This window comes from Dipodomys spectabilis, unplaced genomic scaffold, assembly GCF_019054845.1.
Source record: "Dipodomys spectabilis isolate Male_0828 unplaced genomic scaffold, ASM1905484v1 ptg000234l, whole genome shotgun sequence".
Lineage (NCBI taxonomy): Eukaryota > Metazoa > Chordata > Mammalia > Rodentia > Heteromyidae > Dipodomys > Dipodomys spectabilis.
This window is the reverse complement of record NW_024870911.1, coordinates 17315124-17341327: the sequence shown is the minus strand read 5'-3', so window position 1 is coordinate 17341327 and position 26204 is coordinate 17315124. Positions and strand designations below refer to the sequence as shown.

Here is a 26204-nt window from a genome sequence, read left to right as displayed (position 1 = left end):
AAGCACTCTAATAAGCCACATTCCCAGCCCTACAATAGCTTTTATAGTGGTGAAACTGGCTAGTTTTCCTAATCTACTACTTTATGAAGGCTAATCTAATTGCTCTGAGGGAAAAAAGATCTACAACTGAAGTAGTTGTGAGCTAAAAATAGAAGTTTTGGACATATTACTGCTCACTTACCTTGGCAACTGATAGAACTGAATATTTACCCCAGAAGTCTTAGAATTATCTTTGTATAATACTAAATTTACAAAATCACCTGCAACTTGCTTATTCTTTATTTTTACTCTTTTAGGAACTTTACCACCCTCTAGTATTCTGAAAAAAAAAAAAAATCCTGTGAGCACAAATTATTTCTCAAGAAAAGAGAATTCTACTTTAAGCCTTTAAGACCCATAGATGGCTCTGACACATTTATTAAATGGCTCCTGAAATATCTGATCCTTGGTTGAAGGTAGATGATGTCCACATTAATCTGAGGGGAGTTGTCTTCAGAAATCTCTTTGTAAATCTAAAAAAGAATAGGTTTTGTCACACAGCAATAAAGGGAAAGAACATACATTTATTTTTTCTACATTCTGACTGGCCTAAGGCATCCATGAAATTCACATCACACATAAAGATTTGCTTTCCTACAGGGAATCAGTGGGCTAGGCTGGTAATACTAGCTACCCAGAGGGCTGAGATCTAAGGACCAAAGCTAGCCTGGTCAGACAATCTGAGACTATTCCAATTAACCAGTAAAAGCTGGAAGTGGAGGTGTGATTCAAATGGTAGAACACCAGCCTTGGAGGAAAAAAAGCTGAACAACAGCACTAGGCCCTGATATGAATTAAAGCCTAGTATTAATACAAAAACAAAACAAGCCAGGTGCCATGGGTGGCTTACACCTGTAATCCTAGCTACTCAGAAGGCTGAGATCTGAGGATCTTGGTTCAAAGCCAGCCTGGGCAGGAAAGTCTGTGAGACTCTCATCTCCAATAAAGCATTCAGAAAACCTGAAGTGGCTCAAGTGGTAGAGAACTAGACTTGAGCTGAAGAGCTGAGGGACAGTGTTCAGCCCCAGAGTTCAAGCCCCATAGTAAAAAAAAAAAAAAAAAAAGGCTGGGTGATGGTGGCACATGTATGTAATCCTAGCTACTCAGGAGGCTGAGATCTGAGGGTCTCATTTCAAAGCCAGCCAGGGCAGGAAAGTCCATGAGACTATTATTTCCAATAAACCACTCAGAAAACGGAAGTGGGGTGGTAGCTCAAGTGGTAGAGTGCTAGCCTTGAGCTGGAGAGCTGAGGGACAGCTCCCAGGCCCAGAGTTCAAGCCCCATAACCTACCAAAAAACAAAAGACGAAGCTTTTCAAGATCAGTCTTATTGTTAATTTGATAAGCACATTATTTTAGGCACCACATAAAGCAATACACATTGAATTCAAAAATCAAGTGGGAAAGGAGTTTATATTTCTCTAATACTGCCATAATTCCAGAAAATCCAATTTCTTGAATAATGTTCATCTTGGTTTTTCTCCTTTTGGCTCCACATTGTGAAGTCTCTCTGAGTCAGAAATTTTCACTGACACTGCTACCTCTGTGTACCTTCTCCTGGTTATATATCCTCTAGGATCATACCAGTTCTCTACTACATTTGGCACTTGATACTTTCCTTGAAACTTCCATCTTTCACCTCTCTACTTGTAAATAATTACCAAGCCTCGAGGATGCTTCCAGTATTGGAGATTTCCAGTATTTGAGTTTTTGTTGTTGTTGTTTTGCCAGTGGTGGGGCCTAAACTCTGGCCCTGGGCTCTGTCTCTCAGCTCTTCCGCTCAAGGCTAGCACTCTACCACTTGAGCCACAGTGCCACTTCTGGCTTTTTCTGCTTATGTGGTGATAAAGAATCGAACCCAGAGGCCTCATGCATGCAAGGCAAGCAGTCTACACTGAGCCACTTTCCCAGTATTCGAGATTTCTAATGTTATTGTCCTAACAGCAACAGCCCAACTGGCCTCTCAAGACTCTCTTCTATCCCATTATCACCTTAGATTTACCTTTTATAGAAAGTACAAATCATGTCACTCTCTTCCAAAAATCTAACAACCTTCCCTGTTCCTATTACAATAAGCCCAGATAAAGTCTATACCTTAGCCTGTTTCATTTGACTTAAATTTCTTTACATCCAAACACATCTATTTTTCCAGATTGGTTGTACTAGCTTGATCACCTCTAGACTAAAGTGATGCTTTCTGTTTTTGCCTTTGCTCAAGAATAAATCCTGAGGGGCTGTGAAGGTGGCTTAGTGGTGGAGTGTTTGCCTTGTATGCCTAAGGCCCTGGGTTTGATTCCTTAGCACCACATAAACAGAAAAGGCTGGAAGTGGCACTGTAGCTTAAATGGTGGAGTGCTAGCCTTGAGCTGAAGAGCTGAGGGACAGCAACCAGGTCCAGAGTTCAAGCCACATGACTGACCAAAAAAAAAAAAAAGAAAAAGAAAAAGAATAAATCCTGAGATGCCTGTGTTTGTAGCTTAGTGGTAGAATAGTTAGGGTTTTTTCTTTTTTTTGGTCAGTCGTGGGGCTTGAACTCTGGGCCTGGGCGCTGTCCCTCAGCTCTTCAGCTCAAGGCCAGCGCTCTACCACTTGAGCTACAGCGCCACTTCCGGTTTTGTGGTGGTTTATTGGAGATAGGAGTCTCACGGTCTCTCCTGCCCGGGCTGGCTTTGAACCGCGATCCTCAGATCTCAGCCTCCTGAGTAGCTAGGATTACAGGCGTGAGCCACCAGCGCCCGAGTGGTAGAATAGTTAGAATGTGCAATGCCTAGGTTTTTTTTTTTCCCCTGTGAAAGGTGGTATTAATATTTGAACTCCTGCCGGGCGCTGGTGGCTCACGCCTGTAATCCTAGCTACTCAGGAGGCTGAGATCTGAGGATCGCGGTTCAAAGCCAGCCCGGGCAGGAGAGACCGTGAGACTCCTATCTCCAATAAACCACCAGAAAACCGGAAGTGGCGCTGTAGCTCAAGTGGTAGAGCGCTCGCCTTGAGCTGAAGAGCTGAGGGACAGCGCCCAGGCCCAGAGTTCAAGCCCCACAACCGACCAAAAAAAAAAAAAAAAAAAATATTTGAACTCCTTTCAGAGAACTTCTATAAGAATTCTAATCTCGGGTTGGGAAGTTGGCTCAGTGGTAGAGTGCTTGCCTTGCATGCCTGAGGCCCTGGGTTCGATTCCTTAGCACCACATAAGCAAAAAAAAAAAAGCGGGGAATGGCGCTGTGGCTCAAGTGGTAGAGCGCTAGCCTTGAGCTGAACTGCTGAGGGACAGCATCCAGGCCCAGAGTTCAGACCCCACGACCGGACCCAAAAAAAAAAAAAAGAAATTTAAATCAGAAGAAGCAGTCCAAGGTACAGAGTTTGTTTGAGCTCATTGTAATAGGAACAGGGAAGGTTGTTAGATTTTGAGTAAGACAGTGATATGATTTGTACTTTCTAAAAAAGGTAAATCTGGGGTGATAATGGGATAGAAGAAAGCCCTGAGAGAGGCCAGTTGGATTATTGCCATAGGGACAATAGCATTAGAAATCTCGAATACTGGAAATCTCCAATTCTGGAAGCATCCTCGAAGCATCCTCAAGGCTTGGTAATTATTTACAAGTAGAGAGGTGAAAGATGGAAGTTTCAAGGAAAGTATCAAGTGCCAAATGTAGTAGAGAACTGGTATGATCCTAGAGGATATATAACCAGGAGAAGGTACACAGAGGTAGCAGTGTCAGTGAAAATTTCTGACTCAGAGAGACTTCACAATGTGGAGCCAAAAGGAGAAAAACCAAGATGAACATTATTCAAGAAATTGGATTTTCTGGAATTATTGCAGTATATACACACTCCTTTCCCACTTGATTTTTGAATTCAATGTGTATTGCTTTATGTGGTGCCTAAGATGTTTTACTCATAATACATTCAAATATGTGCTTATGAAATAAACAACGATGACTGAACTTGAAAAGCCTCATCGAAGCTGCCTGCATTAAGTCTTCTGTATTCCCATTCTATAGTAGCTCAGCTGTAGAGTGGGCTTTAGAAAAAAGTGAAAATAAGTTTTTTTGTTTCTTGTTTTTTGTTTGGTTGTGGGGCTTGAACTCTGGCTGGGCTCTGTCCCACAGCTTTTCAGATCAAGGTTAGCGCACTACCACTTACGCCACACTGCCACTTACGGTTTTCTGGTGGTTAATTGGAGATGGGTCTCATGGAGGAACTGGGAAGATGGCTCAGTGGTAGAGTGCTTGCCTTGCATGCATGAGGCCCTGGGTTTGATTTTTCAGCTCCACATAAGCAGAAAAAACTGGAAGTGGTGCTGTGGATCAAGTGGCAGGGCGCTAGCCTTGAGCTGAAGAGCTGAGGGAGACGTCCAGGCCCAGACCGACAAGACAAAACAAAACAAAACAAAACGAAAGTCTCATGGATTTTATTGCCTGGGTTGGCTTTGAACCATGATCCTCAGATCTCAGCCTCCTGAGTAGCTAGGACTACAGGCATGAGCCATTGGCGCCTGGCTGCTGGCTACTTTTAACAGCAGATTTAAGAAGATCCAGCTAAATATACTCTTAACTGACTTATATAACTGTAATTCCTCTGTACTTTATAATAATAAAATAATAATAATAATAAAAGATCCAACTAGGGAAAGGGAGAGAGTAGAGTCTTACCACTCTTCTTGAGAAGTTCTCCTTTCCGTGATTTATCCAGGTTTTCAAGAAATTGTTCAAATACTTTGACATAGGGTGCTAGACTGGTCTTCTTATAATCTGAATTATGAAGCAGGTAAACTGTAATTAGCATGTTAGCAGCAAGAATAACAAGAAAACATAATTTAAAGTGTAGGGGCTGGGAAGGTGGCTCAGTGGTAGAGCGCTTGCTTTGCATGCCTGAGGCCCTGGGTTCGATTCCTCAGCACCACATAACCAAAAAGAAAAATGTCAGAACTGGACTGTGGCTCAAGCCGTAGATCGCTAGCCTTGAGCTGAAGAGCTGAGGGACAGTGCCCAGGCCCAGAGTTCAGGCCCCACGACCGGACCCCAAAAAAATAAAATAATTTAAATATTATTTATAAACACAAGTAATTATTTAAATATTCACTGACTACATGTTATATATTAAGTCCTATGCTGAATTTTAAAAAAGGTAAGTCAGCTGGGTGCGTTGGCTCACGCCTGTAATCCTATCTACTCAGGAGACTGAGGTGAGAGGATCACGGTTCAAAGCTAGCCCGGGCAGGAAAGTCTGTGAGACTCTTATCTCCAATAAAACCACTAGAAAACCGGAAGTGGCACTGTGGCTTTAAGTGGTCGCCTTGCGCTGAACTGCTGAGGGACAGTGTCCAAGCCCAGAGTTCAAGCCCCACGACTGACAAAAAAAAAAAATATAAATCTACACATATATTTATTTTTAAGTGAGTCCTGGGGCTTGAACTCTGGGGTTGGGCACTCTCCCTAAGCTCTCAGCTCAAGGCTAGCATTCTACCACTTGAGCCACAGCACCACTCACGGTTTTCTGGTGGTTTTTTGGAGGTAAGAATTTCAAGGACTTTCCTGCCCAGGCTGGCTTTGAACCTCAATCCTCAGATCTCAGACTCTTGAGTAGCTAGGATTACAGGTGTGAACTGCCCGTGCCCAGCAGTCAAAATATTTTATCTTAAGTTAACTGGAAGTCTGGTTTCCACACTACTGGCTTACGCCTGTCATCTTAGCTAATCACAAAAAGTGGAAGTAGAACTGTGGTTCAAGTGGTAGAGCACTAGCCATGAGCAAAAATGCTCAGAGAGCCGGGCACTGGTGGCTCACGCCTGTAATCCTAGCTACTCAGGAGGCTGAGATCTGAGGATCGCGGTTCAAAGCCAGCCCGGGCAGGAGAGACGGTGAGACTCCTATCTCCAATAAACCACCAGAAAACCAGAAGTGGCGCTGTAGCTCAAGTGGTAGAGCACTTGCCTTGAGCTGAAGAGCTAAGGGACAGCGCCCAGGCCGAGTTCAAGCCCCACGACCAACAACAACAAAAAAAAAATGCTCAGAGACAGCATCCAGGCTCTGAGTTCAAGCCCAGGACTAGTGCGCGCGCGCGCGCGCGCGCGCGCACACACACACACACACACACACACACACACACACACACACACACACACACACACAGATTTAAATAATTATCAATGTCAACTGACAATTTAATATTCCAGTATAGATCCCAGTGTTTAGAAGTTGCTTAGTAAATGTATGTTGAAACATTTGATTCAGTAAAATCACTTGGGGAATTGATGAACAACAGAGCACTCTTATAGCTTTACATATTACAGAATAGCTTTCACAATAAACATTCACCATTCTGTTCTGATTCTAAGGAGAATTGATTACTGGAATGCAGATGGATATTTATACGAAAAGCTTGAATCAGTGCCAGTGTCTCACGCCTGTAATTCTATCTACTCAGGAGGCTGAGATCTGAGGATCTCGATTCAAAGACAGCCTGGGCAGGAAAGTCCATGAGACTTACCTCCAATTAACCACCAAAAAGCTGTAAGTGATTCAAGTAATACAGTACCAGCCTTGAGTGAAAAAGCTAAGGGGCAGTGTCTAGGCCCTGGGTTCAAGCCCCCCAAAAAAGGTAAGTTTCAATATGTAATATGTTTACTTACTTCTGGTTCTATGTTTGGTATCAGACTCAGTTTCACCTTCTCCTTTTTCATTTTCATTAGTGGAAATGACATCCAATTCATGGCAGATAGCGCTAAACGTAACAAGAGAAATTTAAAGGTAGTGCATAGTACATTTGAATCCCATTGTGTTGTGGAAAATATTATATGGTTAAGCTGTAGCCCAGGGGTAGTGTACTTGCTTAGCATGTACAGGAAGGCCATGGGCCCCACCCCAGGCCAATTAACAAAACAAAATGAAAAAAAGTGGTGGATTAAATTTGGTATAGTATGAAAATCATGGCATCTTAGTAAATTAAATTAATTAGGCAGGGTGCTGGTGGCTCATGCTTGTAATCCTAGCTTCTAAGGAGGCTGAGATCTGAGGATCATGGTTCAAAGCCAGCACAGGCAGAAAGTCTGTGAGACTCTTATCTCCAATTAACCACCAGACAACAGGAAGTGGTGTTGTGGCTCAATGGTAGAGCACTAGCCTTGAGCTGAAGAGCTGAGGACCGAGAGTTCAGGCCCCACAACCGACAAAAAAAAAAAAAAAAAGTTGTAGAGTTTTTTCAAGAATATTGCTAAAGGGCCGGGAAGGTGGCTTAGTGGTAGAGCGCTTGCCTTGCATGCTTGAGGCCCTGGGTTCGATTCCTCAGCACCACATAAGCAAAAAGAAAAAAGCCGGAAGTGGCGCTGTGGCTCAAGTGGTAGAGCGCTAGCCTTGAGCTGAAGAGCTGAGGGACAGAGCCCAGGCCCAGAGTTCAGGCCCCACAACCGGACCAGAAAAAAAAAAAAAAGAATATTGTTAAAGACTAGACAAATACGTAGTAAAGATTTTTTTTTTTTTGGTGCAGTGCTAGGGATGGAACCTGGTCCTTGTAGGTACACAAATACTATACTACTGATACATCTTTAGCCTAAAACTTTTGGTATGTCTAAGTTGGCATTTCTCAGGTTTATAATCATCATCATCATCTTGTTGTTATTATTTTGGGTGCTGGGCATTGAGTCCAGAGTTTTTTTTTTGTCGGTCGTGGGGCTTGAACTCTGGGTCTGGGCGCTGTCCCTCAGCTCTTCAGCTCAAGGCGAGCACTCTACCACTTGAGCTACAGCGCCACTTCCGGTTTTCTGGTGGTTTATTGGAGATAGGAGTCTCACGATCTCTCCTGCCCGGGCTGGCTCTGAACCGCGATCCTCAGATCTCAGCCTCCTGAGTAGCTAGGATTACAGGTGTGAGCCACCAGCACCCGGCTGAGTCCAGAGTTTTATCCTGAGATACACCCTAGATCTTCCCAGACTTCTTATAATCTTTTTTTTTTTTTTTGGTTGGTCATGGGGCTTGAACTCTGGGTTTGGGTGCTGTCCCTACGCTCTTTAGCTCAAGGCTAGTACTCTACCGCTTGAGCCACAGTGCCACTTCCGGGTTTCTAGTGGTTTATTGGAGATAAGAGCCTCATGGACTCTTCCCAGGCTGGCTTTGAACCAAGATCCTCAGATCTCAGCCTCCTGAATAGCTAGGATTACAGGCGTGAGCCACCAGCGCTCGGCAATCTTTTTATATTAGGGCATCATCAACTTATCTTACAATAAAGTATTTTCATAACCAAATATACTATTCCGGTATAGCTACCTCTCTAAGAAGGGACCTAATATAAGTCTCTTTCGTTGGGGGGGGGGGAGGGAAATAAGTCTCCTTCGAATTCAAAACAATATTCACAAATAAGAACATACCTTATAGTTGGAACAGTAAATGGATCAAACTGATCTACGTTCTGTAAATCAATAGGCACAGAAATGCGACCTGTAAGAACCAGAGGTTATAAATTGATGGTTATAGAGTACAAAACAGTTATTTTTGGTTAATTTTGATTTTAATTTTACAGAGTGCTGGGGTGGGGGGCAGGCACCAGTAGCTCATGCCTGTAATCCTAGCTATTTAAGACTGAGATCTGAGGATAGTTTGAAGCTAGCCCAGAAAGGAAAGTCTATGAAACACTTACCAATAAACTACCAAAAATGTGGAAGTAGGGCTGTGGCTCAAGTGGTAGAGAGATACTCTTGAGCTGAAGAGCCGAGGGACAGTGCCCAGGCCAGATTTCAAATCCCACAACCGGAAAAAAAATAAATAAAAAATGTAAAAAGAGCTTTTGTTGCCTAGTAACATCATAGTTGTCAGTGTATAGAAATGCTGTAATGTTTGTTCAATGGCAAAACAAACTAATGACATCTTTCTCAGAAGGTATCCTGTTGTTAAATGAAACACCACCCTTGATAACATCACCTTACTTTTTATAGTACACCTGGGATGCCACATTAAGTCATCATGTCTAGGGGCTAGGGATGGAACTCAGTGGTATAATACTTGCATGTGTGAGGTCCTTGGTTCAACTGGGCAGAAGCGAGGGGGGGGGAATTTACTTCAAAAATGACATTGCAACACTAAAGAATACCAGGTAACACCTAAAATAAGGGAACTGGAAATTGTTACTTGAAGAGTAAAAAGACTTATAGCTACAAGATATGAAAGGAAAAGGACAGCTAGGTGTTGGTGGATCATGCCTATAATCCTACCTACTCAGGAGGCTGAGATGTGAAGATCACAGTTCTAAGCCAGGCTGAGCAGGAAAGTCTGTGAGATTCTTACCTCCAATTAACGACCAAAAAGCCAAAAGTGGAGCTGTGTCTCAGTGGGAGAGCACCAGCAGCCTTGAATGAAAAAGCTAAGAGACAGTGCTTAGGCATTGAGTTCAGGCCCTAGTTCTAGCAGGGAAAAAAAAAAAAAGAAACGACAAAAAAATTCTGAGGGATGGGCTGGGAAGGTGGCTCAGTGGTAGAGCACTTGCCTTGCATGCTCGAGGCCCTGGGTTCGATTCCTCAGCACCACATAAGAAAAAAGCTGGAAGTGGCAATGTAGCTCAAGTGGTAGAGGGCAAGCCTTGAGCTGAAGAGCTGAGGAACAGCGCCCAGGCCCAGAGTTCAGGCCCCACAACCGGACCCAAAAAAAAAAAAAAAACAAAAAAAATTCTGAGAGATGCATAGTGAAGAAGCCCAGAACTTGTGTACTTTGGGAACTGAATTCTGTGCAGTGACACAATTGGTTTTATGCCGTCGGATAAGGCATTTTAACCTTTCCGATTCTTGTTTTCTCATCTTTGCAATGACAATGGTCTTGTAGCTTTTAAGAGCCTTTCTAACTCCAACTGAAACACTTCAAGATAGCAGAAAGGCATCTGGTAAGGTGGGTGCTGGTGGCTCATGCCTGTAATCCTAGCTGCTCAGGAGGCTAAGATCTGAAGATCATAGTTTAAAGACAACCTGGGCAGGAAAGTCCATTGAGACTCTTATCTTCAATTAACAACCAGGAAACCGTATGTGGCACTGTGGCTCAAAGTTGTAGAGCACTAGCCTTGAGAGAAAAAGCTCAGGCATGGCTCAAGCCCCACAACTGACAAAAAAATAAAATAAAATAAAATCTGGTAGCTACTTGACATTGCAAAAATAATTTAGGTATGAGCTGACAGCAATTCTTCCACATTTAACATCACAGATAAAGGCATTTACATCTAATGACATGCTTGTTAAAACAGTTTTTATTTTTACAGTGTACCTGTTTTAGGATGAACACTAAAAGGACTCTTCAGTAAATGATTGATTCCTTTGCTAACATTGATATCCAGCCGTGGAAAACAATATTGGAGCATAATCTCCCACTCCAGCCAGAGTCCACAATTGCTACCCTGAAAGCAGATTCAAGGCCAGCATGAGGATCAGTAGGAATTTTTGAGTTATTTCTTTAAAGACAGTTAAAAAAACAAAAAGATTCTTGCCCATGTAATTGTAACCCCTCTGTACAGTATTTTCACAATAAAAAAAAAAGAAAAAAAAAGGAAAAACACAAAAAGATCTTATACCATTTTTTTTTTTTGTCGGTCGTGGGGCTTGAACTCTGGGCCTGGGCGCTGTCCCTCAGCTCTTCAGCTCAAGGCGAGCGCTCTACCACTTGAGCTACAGCGCCACTTCCGGTTTTCTGGTGGTTTATTGGAGATAGGAGTCTCATGGTCTCTCCTGCCCAGGCTGGCTTTGAACCGCGATCCTCAGATCTCAGCCTCCTGAGTAGCTAGGATTACAGGCGTGAGCCACCAGCACCCGGCTTTCTTATACCATTTTTAACTGACCAAAATATCAGAGCCTAATTAAAGAACTGCATAATTATATTAATAAATATAATTTCAATAGAACATATCTGAGATGTACTGACTATTTTCTTTAACTGCTCCCAGCGCTGAAGTGAACTGTGAGACTTCTGGAACTCTCCTTGAAGTTCATCATGAATTGGTGACTTGTTAAGGAACACTCATTCAGGCGTATCAAAGAACAATTGTTTTTAGTATGCATTACCACAAGGATATCTAAACTTTATACATATATAGGAAGTTACTATTCATATCTTCTGAAACATAATGTAAATAATTAAATCCTTAAAAAAATTCCCTTATAAAAATAGCAGTTGCATGAAAGAATGCTAAAGTAATTAGAAGGGCACCTGAAAGCTTTCCCTTGTCTGCATGTATTTTAAACTAAATGATTCATGCTTATTTATTTAGTTTCAGGTTTTGGACTTAGGGCCTTGCACCCTTTAGGGCGTTCTCACTCTACCACGTTTTTTTTTTTTTATTGTGAAGATACTATACAGAGGGTTACAGTTACATGAATGAGGTAATGAGTACACTTCCTCTTGAACATTGTTACCCCCTCCATTGTTTTCCCCCTACCATCCCCTCCCTCCCTACCTTCCCTGAGGTTCTTTTTTTTTTTATTGTGATTAAGTGATTACATAATTTCCGGAATTTCACAGTATTGTGGAATAATGATGCTCATTTAAAGTCACAAGTTCATTCTAACTTTCCTGGAGCAAATTGTCTATCACAGTCTGTAACATATAACGGTGTTCACATGTTATACATCATACATGTGATCAGCAGCATGGGGATATTTAGTAGTGGTTTGACCAGATGTCACTCTACCATCTTTAGGGTTGGCACTCTACCACTGAAGCCATGCCTCCAGCCAGGTTTTTTCTGGTTACCTGGAGATCAACTTCTTTTTTTTTTTTTTTGTCAGTTATGGGGCCTGAACTCTGGGCCTGGGCGCTGTCCCTCATCTCTTCAGCTCAAGGCTAGTGCTCTACCACTTGAGCCACAGCGCCACTTCCAGCTTTTTCTACTTATATGGTGCTGAGGAATCGAACCCAGGGCCTCATCCATGCAAGTTAAGCACTCTACCACTGAGCTTCCTTCCTAGCCCTTGGAGATGAACTTTTGATGACTTTTGTGCTTGGGCTAGCTTTGAAGCTAGATTTTCAAGCTTTCAACCTCCTGAGTAGCTAGGATTACAGGTGTGAGCCACCCCGTTTCTCATTAGAGTTTAGACTAGAAATATAAAAATGTAAAAACATAGGAGATTTTTGTGCAAAAAAAAATTAACTTTATATATAATATATATGCAAGCAAACATACTTAAAATGCTACTGATACAACTAGCTAACAGAAATGTTCTCAGGAGGGCTGGGAAGGTGGCTCAGTGGTAGAGCGCTTGTCTTGCATGCCTGAGGCCCTGGGTTCGATTCCTCAGCACCACATAAGCAAAAAGAAAAAAGCCAGAAGTGGCGTTGTGGCTCAAGTGGTAGAGCACTAGCCTTGAGCTGAAGAGCTGAGGGACAGCACCCAGGCCCAGAGTTCAGGCCCCACGACTGGACCCCCCCCCCCCCCCAAAAAAAAAAAAGAAATGTTCTCAGGAGGGCTGGGAAGGTAGTTCAGTGGTAGAGTGCTTAACTTGCATACATGAGGCCCTGGGTTTGATTCCTCAGTACCACATAAACAGAAAAGGCTGGAAGTGGTACTGTGATTCAAGTAGTAGAGTGCTAGCCTTGAGCTGAAGAGCTCAGGGACAGTGCTCAGGCCTAAAGTTCAAGCCCGATGACCAACAACAACAACAACAACAACAACAACAAAGAAATGTTCTCAGGAAAGGATATATTTTTCAGGAACAAGGGCTAAAACTTTATCCCAGCTTTCTTTGTTTTCAAGAATATTTTGATCCACCAAGGCATATTCTTCAAAATATTTTTTAATTATATTTATAGATTTTCTGTAGGAAGAACAATAACAAAGGTCCCAATACTATTAGCAACCCATATTGCATAGATGCTAATGCCACTGGGTGGGGGGGCTATTGCTTATTTTTCCTGAATTTCTAGAACTAGGTAAAGAAAGAATAATAAGCCTCTTCTAGTTTGATAATATATCAATATTACAATAGGAGATACACTTCTACAGTTTCTACTCTGAAAAATGAACTTTAAAATCTCTTCAAGTAGCTGAGCGCTGGTGGCTCATGCCTGTAATCCTAGCTACTCAGAAGGCTCAAAGCCAGCCTGGGCAGGAAAGTCCAAGAAACTCTTATCTCCAGTAAACCACCAGAAAACTGGAAGTGGTGCTGTGGCACAAGTGGTAGAGTGCTAGCCTTGAGCTGAAGAGCTGAGGGACAGTGCCCAGGCCCAGAGTTCAAGCCCTATGACTGACAAAAAAAAAAAAAAAATCTTCAAGTGAGCTAGGCATTTGGGAGGCGGAGGGAATAAGAGTTTGAAACCAGCTACCCAGAAAGGGCTACCAACTCAAGCTACAGAGAGATACTGTTTCAACAAACGAAAAAGCAAAAAGAAAATACAAACAGAACTCAAAAAATTAAGTTTGAAACCTGCAAATGTATCTCACACCTATTGTTTCAGCTTTCCTACAACTCTGATAGGTATTAAGCACATACTGTTCTCTATATCATGCAGGTAGGGAAGAAAGACCCCTAACATTTTATCAAGTCCATAGTAAGTGACAGAATAGGGATTTTTCCTCCCAACATAATGAATACTCTTTCCATCATTCTAGTAGTTAATTCAATGTAAAAAGCAGTTGGGCAGTCAAGGATATGAATTACATTATATGTTAAATTACTTGTGTAAAGCCAAAGAAATGATATAACCTTTCTAAACTCATTTTCCTCATTTGCAAATGGAAGTACTATCATGTCTCTCAAAAGTTGTAACCAATGGAAATAATTATAGAACCTATCAAGAACATAAAATAGGCTTTCAACTACCTGTAGCTATTATTATAAAATGCTACCTGTTAAAAACTGACAGGAAGGTGGCTCAGTGGTAGAGTGCTTGCCTTGCATGCATGAGGCCCTGGGTTCGATTCCTCAGCACCAGCAAAAAGAAAAAAGCCAGAAGTGGTGCTGTGGCTCAAGTGGTAGAGCGCTAGCCTTGAACTGAAGAGCTGAGGGACAGTGCCCAGGCCCAGAATTCAGGCCCCACGAGCGGACCCCCCAACAGACAAAACAAAACAAAAAAAAACTAATAGAAATTCTAAAAGTAATGTGAGCAGATCAGGTACAACGTAAACTTGTGTCTGAATCTTTTCCAACAGACCTGACAAAAGGGTGAATTTTTTCACTTAGATGAACTTTCTTTTTAACATCTTGTCCTCCCTGAAAAACATCAAAAAAGAAACTTTATGAATATTACATAAGTAAAATAATTAAAATAATTTTAATGTGTCCTATTATTCTATTTAAAAGTATATAAATTCAAAGACACTGTCTAATTCTGTCAAAGTAAAGCAGTATAGATGCTATTTTATATTATCTCACTACTGTAACTTTCTGGGTTAATTTTACTTGATACAATTAAACTAGAAAAGTAAATTAACCTTCCTTTTGTCACAAAGGATACTTAACAGTAAAATAAAAAACCATTTTTTTGGTGCCAGTACTGGGCCTGAGTTCTGTCCCTTAGCTTTTTCCCTAGTGCTCTACCACCTGAGCCACAGCTCCCCCCACTTCTACCTTTTTGGTAGTTAGCTGAAGAGTCTCACAGACTTTCCTGACTAGGCTAGCTTTGAACTGTGATCCTCAGATTTCAGTCTCCTGAGTAGCTAGAATTACACACATAGCACCCAGTTAAAATACTTTTTTTTTCATTCCCCCCTTCCCCGTTTTGGGGCTTGAACTCTGGGCTTGGGCGCTGTCCCTCAGCTCTTTAGCTCAAGGCTAGCACTCTACCACTTGAGCCACAGTGCCACTTCCAGTTTTGTTGGTTTATTGGAGATAAGAGTCTCAAGGGGGCTGGGAAGGTGGCTTAGCAGCAGAGTGCTTATCTCCCATGCATGAGGCCCTGGGTTCGAGTCCTCAGCACCACATAAGCAGAAAAAGCTGAAACTGGCACTCTGGCTCAAGTGGTAGAGCGCCAGAGCTGAAGGACAGTGCCCAGGTCCAGAGTTCAGGCCCCACAACCAACCAACCAAGAAAAAAAAAAAAAATAGAGTTTCTAGGACTTTCCTGACCAGGCTAGCTTTGAACTCAGAGCTCAGCTTCCTGAGTAGCTTGGATTATAGGCATGAGCCTGTAAAAATTAGGTTACTAGCTGGGTGCTGGTGGCTCATGTCTGTAATTCTAGCTACTCAGGAGGCTGAGATCTGAGGATCATGGTTCAAAGCCAGCCCGGGCAGGAAAGTCCATGAAACTCTTATTTCCAATAAACCACTAAAAAAACAGAAGTGGTGCTGTGGCTCACGCAGTAGAGCGCTTGCCCTGAGCTGAAGAGTGCAGAGACAGTGCCCAAGCCCAGAGTTCAAGCCCTACGACCGACAAAAAAAAAAAAAAAAAAGGTTACTATGATTTTAAATGATGATTGGTAAGACCATCAACTCTACAATGAAAATGTGTAAGTACAGTTTAATTTTCTGTGTTACTAAACATATAGGTGTTGTATCATCTAATAAACGAAGAAATGTAAATTATAATGAAGAAGACCTTACCTTTACCACACTCAAATACTCAACTATCCCAGAACGTACTGCAGAGGATAATTTCCTAACTGATTCATCACACACCCAACAATGAACACCTCTCCTTCCAGAATATACCCAAAGACGATGCTTAAATCCAAAGTCCTCTGAAGAGGGAAGAAATAATAGGTTTTAGGGCAAATCTGTATACTTCTAGTTTTTTGTTTTTTTTTTGGTTGTGGGGCTTGAACTCTGGGCCTGAGCGCTGTCCCTCAGCTCTTCAGCTCAAGGCGAGCGCTCTACCACTTGAGCTACAGCGCCACTTCCGGTTTTCTAGTGGTTTATTGGAGATAAGAGTTTCACGGACTTTCCTGCCCAGGCTGGCTTTGAACCGCGATCCTCAGATCTCAGCCTCCTGAGTAGCTAGGATTACAGGCGTGAGCCACCGGCGCCCGGCTTATACTTCTAGTTTTTACTTACTGTTAATTTCATATATTACCTATTTCTACATGTACACTTATAGTGTGCCCCATGTTCTTCTCTTTATAACTTTACCTACCTTGGTCTCTGTCAAGTATTTGTATTCATAACTCTATACCTGATCAATTGCTATTTATCTTAAAAAAGAAAACCCTGAGAATATTGTGGTAATATTCATGGTATTTATAATAGTGCCTGATATACAATAACCCTGTATGTAAGAGTTAGATATCAGCATAACCATCATCAACTCTTTTAGAAAGCCTTAAAAAAATTAAAAACAAAAATGCTGAAACAGTGTTTCACTAGGTAGTCTAGATTGGCCTCAAACTGTAGATCCTCTTGCCCCTGAAGGCTGGGATTACAAGTGTGTTGCCACCATGTCCAGATGAGGTTTTTTTTTGTTGTTGTTTGTTTCTTTCTTTTGTGCTGGTACTGAGGCTAGAACTCAGAGCCTGGGTGCTGTCCCTTAGCTTTTTTACTCAAGGCTGGTGTTCTACCATTTGAACCACAGCTTGTTCTCTAGCTTTTTGCTAGTTAATTGATAATAAGAATCTCATGGATTTTCCTGCTCAGACTGCCTTTGATGCTGAGATGCTCAGATCTCAACCTCCTGAGTACCTGGGATTACACGCATGAGCCACCAGTGCCTGGCTCTGATGAGTTGTTCTTTGTTTTTTAAATCTGATCTTTGCATATTCTTGTATGTACTCTTGCTGTTTGAGACATTCTTAGGGGCTGGGAAGGTTGCTCAGTGGTAGAGCGCTTGCCTTATATGCATGAGGCCCTGGGTTCGATTCCTCAGCACCACAAAAGAAAAAGTCGGAAGTGGTGCTGTGGCTCAAGTGGTAGAGTGCTAGTCTTGGGCTAAAGAACTGAGGGACAGTGCCCAGGCCCAGAGTTCAGGCCCCATGACAGGGCCCCCCCCCCCAAAAAAGACATTCTTAGATGTCTTCTTAGATTATGTAACCCATTTGAGGTAACAACTGGTAGCTTTTGTGTTTTCCTCATTGAGAACAGTACCTAACACAGTTTCTCAGTAGAAGACTGAACTGGAAAAAGCACATTAGTTTGTTCAACAGTTTCTCAATAGAAGACTGAACTGGAAAAAAGCATGTAAGTTTGTTCAACAGTCGTATTAAAGTTTCCACTATAACTTTTCTTTTATTTTCCCTTATGTTTTAAGGAAATATAGGAATTTTTGAGATTTGATTATAAAATACAGAGATTACTGGGCACCAGTGACTCATGTCCCTAATCAGGATAATGGTTCAAAGCCAGCCCTGGGCAGAAATTTCCATGAGTTTTTTTTTTGATGGTCCTGGGGTTTGAACTCTGGGCCTGGGGGTCGGTCTGTCCCTCAGCTCTTCAGCTCAAGGCTAGTACTCTACCATTTGAGCCACAGTACCACTTCCAGTTTTCTGGAAGAAAGGAGTCTGGAGATAAGAGTCTCAGACTTTCCTGCCTCTGCTGGCTTTGAACTGTGATCATCATATCTCAGCCTCCTGAGTAGCTAGGATTGTAGGCATGAGCGACTGGCACCCAGCAACAAGAGCTTTTTTGTTTTTCCAGGGCTGAGGACCGTACCCAGGGCCTTGCGGGCGCCCTTCTGCTGGGCTAAACCCCCAGCCCCTCCAAGAGCTTATCTCCTATTCACCCTCAAAAAACTGGAAGTAGCTGGGGCATGGCAGGCTCATGCCTGTAATCCTAGCTACTCAGGAGTCTGAGATCTGAGGATCCCAGTTCAAAACCAGCCCAGGCAGGAAAGTCCATGAGACTCTTATCTCCAATTAACCACCAGAAACCCAAAAGTGGTGCTATGGCTCAAGTAGTAGAACGCTTGCCTTGAACTGAAGAGTGCAGTGGCAGCACCCAGGCCCAGAGTTCAAGACCCACAACCAACAAAAAACAAAAGCAAAAACAACCTGGAAGTAGAGCTGTGGCTCAAATGGTAGAGTACCAACCTTGAGCAAAAAACAAAGGGACAGCACTCAGGCCCTGATTTCAAACTCTAGTACCAGCATACACATATACAATAATAATAGTGATAATAATCATAATAGTAATAAAAATAAAATACAGATACTAATATTCAAAGGAAAACAGATTTCCATTTGACCCCACTCTGGGACTGCTGATACTTGCCCTTCAAGGCTCGGTCGATGATGCGTATGGCCATTGTCATGAGGGTCCAGCACTTAGAACATATATCTGCAGAACTGAGCAGAGTTATCATTACTAACTGTTGGGGATGTCACCCACCCTAGCAGTGTGATATGTGGTACTTACCTACAGCATCTCCTAACATCATCATAGTCTGTCATGTCAATGTCAAACACCAGTTCTTTTTCTTGAGCTTGGAAGACTCCCAGCTTTACTGTATTGTGTTGATTAGGCTACAGATACAAAATGTTGATCAGTGTCTGTAAGACTGTCATGCTAAGTTTGCTTATTTTCTATGCACATGGAAAAAGTGGCCAAGAAGAAATGAAGAAACTATATAATTTCAGGTCCATGTCAATTAAGGAGTTCATTACTCTGGATCCCACAAATCCAGAATTAGGTTTGACAAATGTATATCCACTAAATATTGGTTGATAGGAAAAATAAAGCTATTTTAGGTTTCTGATAGGATAGCTGAAGACTGATCTGGCTTGGCCATGTTACTAGGGAATATGAAGTCAGTTTCTCTAGATTCTTGATATAATGAAAATTCCACTAGCATGGAAATCTTTGCCTTGGTCACTAATTTATACCTAGAACAGGATCTGGCAAAGAGCTAATTGCTTTTAAAATAGACTTTGAAGCCAGGTGCCAGTGGCTCATGTCTATAACCCTAGCTCCTCAAGAGGCTGTAATCCGAGGAGTGCCGTTCAAAAACAGCCCAGGCAGGAAAGTCTGTGGGACTCTTATCTCCAAATAACCTGTAAAAAATCAGAATGGGGCTGGTTCAAGCCCAGTACATGCACATGTTACATACATAGTACACGCACATGTTACATAAATAAATAAATATGTAAATAAAACTGACTTTGAGGGCTGGGAAGGTGGCTCAGTGGTAGAGCACTTGCCTTGCTCCATGAGGCCCTGGGTTCGATTCCTCAGCACCACATAGCAGAAAAAAAAAGCTGGAAGTGGCGCTGTGGCTCAAGTGGTAGAGCGCTAGCCTTGAGCTGAAGAGCTGAGGAACAGCGCCCAGGCCCAGAGTTCAGGCCCCATGACTGGACCCCCCCCGCCCAAAAAAAACAAAAAACAAAAAAAACTGACTTTGAGTCAATCTTCCTAAGATTTTTAGTAATCTATTCTTTTTCTTTTTAATTTTTTATTGTAAAGATACTATACAGAGGGTTACAGTTACATGAGTAAGGTAATGAGTACACTTCTTATTGAGCATTGTTACCCCCTCCATTGTTTTCACCCTACCATCCCTTTAGTAATCTATTCTTAAATACAAATAAGAAAAATATCAAAATATGAGGAAAGCCTCCAAGAGGAGAAAAAGGGAAAACAAAAACAAAAAATACTACAGAAAAGTGATTGTGCAACTGAAGAAAATTTGGCAAACTATCTTTAAAATCCTTAAATAGGGCTGGGAAGGTGGCTCAGTGGTAGAGTGCTTGCCTTGCATACCTGAGGCCCTAGGTTTGATTCCTCAGCACCATATAAGCAGAAAAAGCCAGAAGTGGTGCTATGACTCAAGCAGTAGAGCACTCGCCTTGAGCTGAAGAGCTCAGGGACAGCACCCAAGCCTAGAGTTCAAGCCCCTTGACCGACAAAAATAAAAACAAAAAAAACACCTCTTGGAAATTGCCAGGAGAGCTAGTGGCTCAAGCCACCATAATCCTTGTTCCTCAAAGAGGCTGAGATGTGAGAATCAAGGTTCAGAACCAGCCTTTGCAAAGAAATCCTAAGACTTATCTACAAATGAGCACTGAAAGCCAGAATTGGAGGCATGGATCAAGTGGCAGAACATCAGTTGTGAGCAAAAAAGCCAAGCAAGAAAAACTGAGCAAGAGCTTGGGGTTCTGGTTTTAAGCCCTACTACCAGCAAAACAACAACAACAAAAAAAACCCCACACAAAGTCACATACACACACACACACACACACACACACACACACACACACACACACACACACACACACACACACACACACACACACACACACACACACACACACACACACACACACACACACACACACACACACCTAAAAACTCTTGGAAATTGGGGCTGGGAAGATGGCTCAGTGGTAGAGCGCTTGCCTTGCATGCATGAGGCCCTGGGTTCGATTCTTCAGCACGACATAAGCAAAAAGAAAAAAATCCAGGAAGTGGCGCCATGGCTCAAGTGGTAGAGCGCTAGCCTTGAGCTGAAGAGCTGAGGGACAGTGCCCAGGCCCAGAGTTCAGGCCCCACGACCGGACCCCCCCCCCCCCAAAAAAATAAAATAGAATAAAATAAAGTAGAGGGCTGGGAAGGTGGCTCAGTGGTAGAGTGCTTGCCTTGCATGCCTGAGGCCCTGGGTTCGATTCCTCAGCACCACATAAGCAAAAAGAAAAAAAAGCTGGAAGTGGCGCTGTGCTCAACTGGTAGGGCGCTAGCCTTGAGCTGAAGAGCTGAGGGACAGGGCCCAGGTCCAAGAGTTTAGGCCCCACAACCAGCAAACAAACAAAAAAATAAATAAAATATAGTAGAATATAGTAGAAATGAAAATTTTAGGAAATGTACCAGAAAATAGAGCAAAAAGAAAGATAGGAAGTATAATTAGAAGATCAGTCCAAAAGGTCTAACATTTGACTTTAGGATTTATGCTTTTCTTCTTTTTGGGGGAACTACACAGGGTCTCACTATGTAGCCCAGACAAAATTAGTATGTAGCTCAGGCTGGCCTTGAACTCATGACCCTCTTGCCTCAGCTTCCTCAGTATAGGGATTAAGGTGTTCATCACCATGTAAAGATGATTTTAGGACTTTTAAAGAGACCAGAGAAAATAGATAACAAGAATTACGTTAAACAGGGGCTGGGAATGTGGCTTAGTGGTAGAGTGCTTGTCTAGCATGCATGAAGCCCTGGGTTCAATTCTTCAGTACCACATAAACAGAAAAAGCTGGAAGTAGTGCTGTGACTCAAGTGGTAGAGTGCTAGATTTGAGCAAAAGAAGCTAACGGACAGTGCCCAGGCCCTGAGTTCAAGACCCCAGGACTAGCAATAAAAATTAAAAAAATATATATATGTATATATATATAATGTCCTTAATGTCTTCTGCTAACCCCAAAAAGAGTTTCCTCAGCATTGAAGAAAAATAGTTCATTATTGCAAGGGCCCATCAAAAATCTAGCATAAGGCTGGGAAGGTGGCTCAGTGGTATAGTTCTTGCCTGGAATGCATGAGGCCCTAGGTTTGATTCCTCAGCACCACATAACCAGAAAAAGCTGCAAGTGTTGCTGTGGCTCAAGTGGTAGAACTCTAGCCTTGAGCTGAAAAGCTGAGGGACAGAGCCCAGGCTGAGTTGAGGCCCCATGACTGACAAAAAAAAAAAAAAAATCTAACACAATAACTTAGTCATTGGCAACTCACGCCTTTAATCCTAGCTCCTCAGGATGCTGAGACCTGAGGATTGTGGTTTGAAGTCAGATAGGACAGAAAAATCTGTGAGACACCATCTCCAATTAAACCAAAAAAGTTGAACTGGAAGAAAAGGTATGGTTTAAGTGGCAGAGTGAAAAAGTTAAGGAACGGTGCCTAAGCCCTGAGTTCAAGTTCTAAGTTCATTACATATATATGTAGTATCAAAGTGATTTCCTAATAAAACCAGTATAAAAGTGCAAAAGACAGAAACCAAGAATAACTGTAAATGCTGGGAGAGAATACAGTTCTATATTTCTCAAGCTATGTTGACTTTCTTTTTTGTTTTTGTTGGTCATGGGGCTTGAACTCTGGGCCTGGGTGTTGTCCTTCAGCTGTTCAGTTCAAGGCTAGCACTCTACCACTTGAGCCACAGTGCCACTTCCAGTTTCTGAGTGGTTTATTGGAGATAAGAGTCTCACAGACTTTCCTGCCCGGGCTGGATTTGAACTGTGATCCTCAGATCTCAAACTCCTGAGTAGCTAGTATTACAGGTGTGAGCCACCAGCATCTGGCTATGTTGATTTTCTTATTTGTCCTTTTATCCAGATATTCAATTTTTTTGTCCTGTTGAGAATACAACCAACTACTAACTCACTTCCCAATGACTTCTAGTCAGGGACGTATAGTATTAACAACAAAAACAAAAAAGTGATTCATTTGAAAAAAGTTAAGTGTGGATCTTCAATTAAAACTAAAGCTTTGGGCTGGGAAGGTGGCTCAGTGGTAGAGTGCTTGCCTTGCATACCTGAGGCCCTAGGTTTGATTCCTCAGCACCACATAAGCAAAAAGAAAAAAGCCAGAAGTGGCGCTGTGGCTCAAGTGGTAGAGCGCTAGCCTTGAGCTGAAGAGCTGAGGGACAGCGCCCAGGCCCAGAGTTCAGGCCCCATGACTGGACCCCAAAAAAAAAACAAAAAAACCTAAAGCTTTAAAACCCATCTTGGCTAATAAAACAACAAAATCCATTTAAAAAAAATTCTTACTCTGTGGGAATATACAGCGCCTATATCAATCTTGTATGGATTCATTTTCTGCATCTCCTTCTCCAGTTCACTCTGGTTGTTGAAGGACTGGTAACGGACGTAAATATCATCTTTCAGTGTGAATGAAAACTCACGGTGTTGAAAGTAATTCTTTACCACTGGAAAATAAATGGACATTTTAGTTTATTTGATAGTTCCTTCGGTTTAGGAAGACTTAAAAAAAAAAAATCGGTCACGGGGCTTGAATTCTGGGCTTGGGCGCTGTCCCTCAGCTCTACAGCTCAAGGCGAGCACTCTACCACTTGAGCCACTGCGCCATTTCCGGTTTTCTGGTGGTTTATTGGAGATAAGAGTCTCAAAGACTTTCCTGCCTGGGCTGGATTTGAACCCTGATCCTTAGATCTCAGCCTCCTGAATAGCTGGCATTACAGGCGTGAGTCACCGGCCCCTGGCTAGGAAGACATTTTTAACGATCCTTTGCATCCAACACCGTTCTACTGGAGAAAATAGATAGGTCTCAGTCCCTGACTTGAAAGGCGCTTACCATTCCACCCTGGCTAGGGAAAAAAGAGAAAAGGAGGACAAAGGGATGCAGTACTTTAAATATGCAATGTCACCAGCCTCTCCTCGGTGGGTACTAAGAGACACTGCTATAAGAAATAAGAAATGTGGGCTGGGAAGGTGGCTCAGTGGTAGAGTGCTTGCCTTGCATGCCTGAGGCCCTGGGTTCGATTCCTCAGCACCACATAAGCAAATAGAAAAAAGCCGGAAGTGGTGCTGTGGCTCAAGTGGTAGCGCGCTAGCCTTGAGCTGAAGAGCTGAAGGGCAGCGCCCAGGCCCAGAGTTCAGGCCCCACAACCGGACCCCCCAAAAAATAAATAAATAAAGCTAGCATCTTTAAAAAAAATGTCTCCTTTCGGGAGGGTTTTTGGGACCCAGGGGCAGATCCCGCCTCCGAAGGTGGCCAAGTAGTCCCCTTGTGGCTGGCCACAGGCGGGTCGTTAGGTCACTCTCTGTCCTTCTGCACCTCAGAGGTTATGGGATGGGATGAAGACAGCGCAGGAGAAGCATCAGGCATACAAGACTGGCGCCCAGGAGACGCTTCACATAGTCATCTGAGGACCGTAGGCCCGGAGCCCTCCACACTCCCGCCCCCACTCCCCATCCCAGGTGCAGCCTCCATTACCTCCGCCATAGTTGAGCCAGCGATAGTACTGGGCGTAGGGAAAGAGCCTTCGGTAATAAAGCTTGAGTAGCTCCGGCAGCTCTGCAGGATCAAACGACTCCATGGACAACAGAACTTGACCCAAACTGGAGTAATCCAAGAATTGGCGGGAACCCCGCCACACAAGACCGCCACTGCGCAGGCGCACTGAGGCTAGGGCGCTCCGGCTGCAAGGGCCGCAGGGAATTGTAGTTCTTTTCGCCTACAGCAGGTGCCGGTCTCCACCCACCTTCCTTCTCGAGTGCTGGAAACCTATACATTCCAGGAAGAACGTCTTCTCTGGGATGGACAGATCTGTAGCATACTGACGTACACTAACTACTAAAATAAAATAGATGTTATATGCAAGCCTTAGGAATGTTTTAAAGAGCTTTAGGAAGATCGTGATTCATAGAATTACTAGATCAAATATTGGGAATAAATGAAGAATTGAGAAAAGGAAAGCTAGCCGGGCTCTAGTGGCTCACGCCTGTAATCCTAGCTACTCAGGAGGCTGAGATCTGAGCATCGCGGTTCAAAGCCAGCTTGGGCAGGAAAGTCCATGAGACTCTTATCTCCAATAAAACCACCAGAAAACCGGAAGTGGCTGTGTGGCTCAAGTGGTAGAGTGCTAGTCTTGAGCTGAAGAGCTGAGGGACAGTGCTCAGGTCCAGTAGTTCAAGACCCATGACCGACAAAAGAAAAAAGAAAAAGAAAAGAAAAGCTATTTATTCAAAATTTGGTATGGCTAAAGAGTCAGGCACTGCCACTTGAATTTGTTAGAAATTCAAAGGAAGGCAGAGAGTGGATAAAAAGTTGTGCTCTGCTAGAAGGCTGTTGGCCTTGAGGGCTCTCTAGGCTAGGTGTGTGTGTGTGTGTGTGTGTGTGTGTGTGTGTGTGTGTGAATTATTTTTCTTTGATTGGACCAAAATTGGAAGTAAGGACAGGATTAGGAAAACTGTTAATTAGTTCAGGGCCCATTACTATGGTCAATATTGTTTTCTCTCTACACCATCCCTAGAGAGCAGTCTGACTTTTTTTTTTTTTGGTCAGTCATGGGGCTTGAACTCTGGGTCTGGGAGCTGTTCCTCAGCTCTTCAGCTCAAGGTGAGCTTTCTATCACTTGAGCCACCGTGTCACTTCTGGTTTTCTGGTGTTTAATTGGAGATGAGTCTCACTGGACTTTCTGCCTGGGCTGGCTTTGAACTGAGATCCTCAGATCTCAGCCTCCTGAGTAGCTAGGATTACAGGCATGAGCCACCAGGGCCCTCCTAGCAGTCTGACTTTCTACAGGTTTGGCTTATGGCAGACTAGCTTCTTGGGCTGTTTATTATAGGCAAGGAAGTTGATCTTCTTGAGTTGTCATTGCAGTGCATATGTGTGTGTGTGTGTATGTGTGTGTGTGTGTGTGTGCTTTACATGTATTTAACTTTTTTGAGCTAGGGTTTCACTATGTAGTCCATGCTGGCATTGAACTCAATAGCCTCCTGCCTTAACCTCCCAACTTCTGGGTTTATGGGTTATGTATCACCATGTCTTTTTTATTTTGAACCCAGGGCCTGGGCACTATCCCTGAACTCTTTCGCTCAGCTCTACCATGTTGAGCCACAGTTCCACTTCCTGTTTCCTGGTGGTTAATTGGAGATGAGTCTCACTGGACTTTCTTGCCCAGGCTGGCTTTGAACCATAACCCTCAGATCTCAGCCTTCTGAGTAGATAGGATTACAGGTATGAGCCACTGATGCCTGGCATTATAATAACCAGCAGGGCCCAGATAATCAGTGGGGGCCCAATAATCAGCAAGGCTCCGTGGTCAGGCCTGCTGGAGGGGATGGGGCATCAAGAGGTGAGCCTCACCGCCAGCCTGGGCAGGAAAGTCCATGAGACCGGCCACGGGGTGGGGGTGGGGTGAAGGGGCGGGAATGGGGTATCTAGAGTCTGAGGAGTGCTGGAGGGGCGTGTCATGCCTCAGAAAGAGGCGGGACATGCTAATGAGGGGGTGGGGTGTTGAGCCCCATATGGCGAGCTATCAAGAAGTGATTGGATAGTGGGCAGCTTGAGGGAGGGGCATGAATAGCAGTTGGAAACAGTTCTGTGGGAGTGGGGGAGGGGTGCAGCCTATATATATATAAGGTCGTTTGGCGCCTCCTCGAGGGGCCATTTGGGACCTTCCTCTAGAGAGGTCTGTGGAGAGACCCTCCCCACCCCCTCCAGCAGAGCAGGCCTGTGGAGAGTGGAGAGGCCTTCAGAGAAGGAGGAAGGGAAGAAAGGGAAAAGCCTTACCCTTTGGGGCTTTGGACCTTTGGAGGTCTGAGATTTGGAGGTTTGCAGACGGATTAATTTGTGGTTTGCAGACCAGCTAATAAATAGGTCAGGGCTACCCATTGGAGGCTTGGAGGTTTG

The 26204-nt window shown here is 43.3% G+C and overlaps 1 protein-coding gene across 2 annotated transcripts; it reads right to left on the bottom strand.

Annotated features, from left to right (window-relative positions):
- Positions 1–351: 351 nt before the first annotated feature.
- On the bottom strand, positions 352–23968 carry Prim1 (DNA primase subunit 1). Of its 2 annotated transcripts, none has more exons than XM_042698788.1 (13): positions 23784–23968; positions 22598–22755; positions 18276–18382; positions 18132–18205; positions 15537–15673; positions 14150–14208; positions 12701–12813; positions 10909–11001; positions 10274–10402; positions 8398–8467; positions 6667–6758; positions 4688–4786; positions 352–512 (listed from the first exon to the last, which is right to left on the bottom strand). In XM_042698788.1, exons 1-13 carry the CDS (start codon positions 23884–23886, stop codon positions 493–495), a joined length of 1254 nt encoding a protein of 417 aa, XP_042554722.1. In that variant the 5' UTR covers positions 23887–23968; the 3' UTR covers positions 352–492. The 2 variants fall into 2 exon arrangements, with proteins under 2 accessions (XP_042554722.1, XP_042554723.1); XM_042698789.1 differs by having other exon boundaries at positions 10274–10403; positions 10925–11001.
- Positions 23969–26204: the final 2236 nt, after the last annotated feature.

Bases quoted from the DNA above. Each gene is read 5' to 3' on its own strand.
- Prim1 (XM_042698788.1), bottom strand. From the start codon at position 23,886: ATGGAGTCGTTTGATCCTGCAGAGCTGCCGGAGCTACTCAAGCTTTAT. The intron at 14,209-15,536 runs GTAAGGTCTTCT...GATGTTTTTCAG, and splicing joins AGTATTTGAGTGTGGTAAAG to GGAGGACAAGATGTTAAAAA. The intron at 6,759-8,397 runs GTATGTTCTTAT...TGTTACGTTTAG, and splicing joins TTTACTGTTCCAACTATAAG to CGCTATCTGCCATGAATTGG.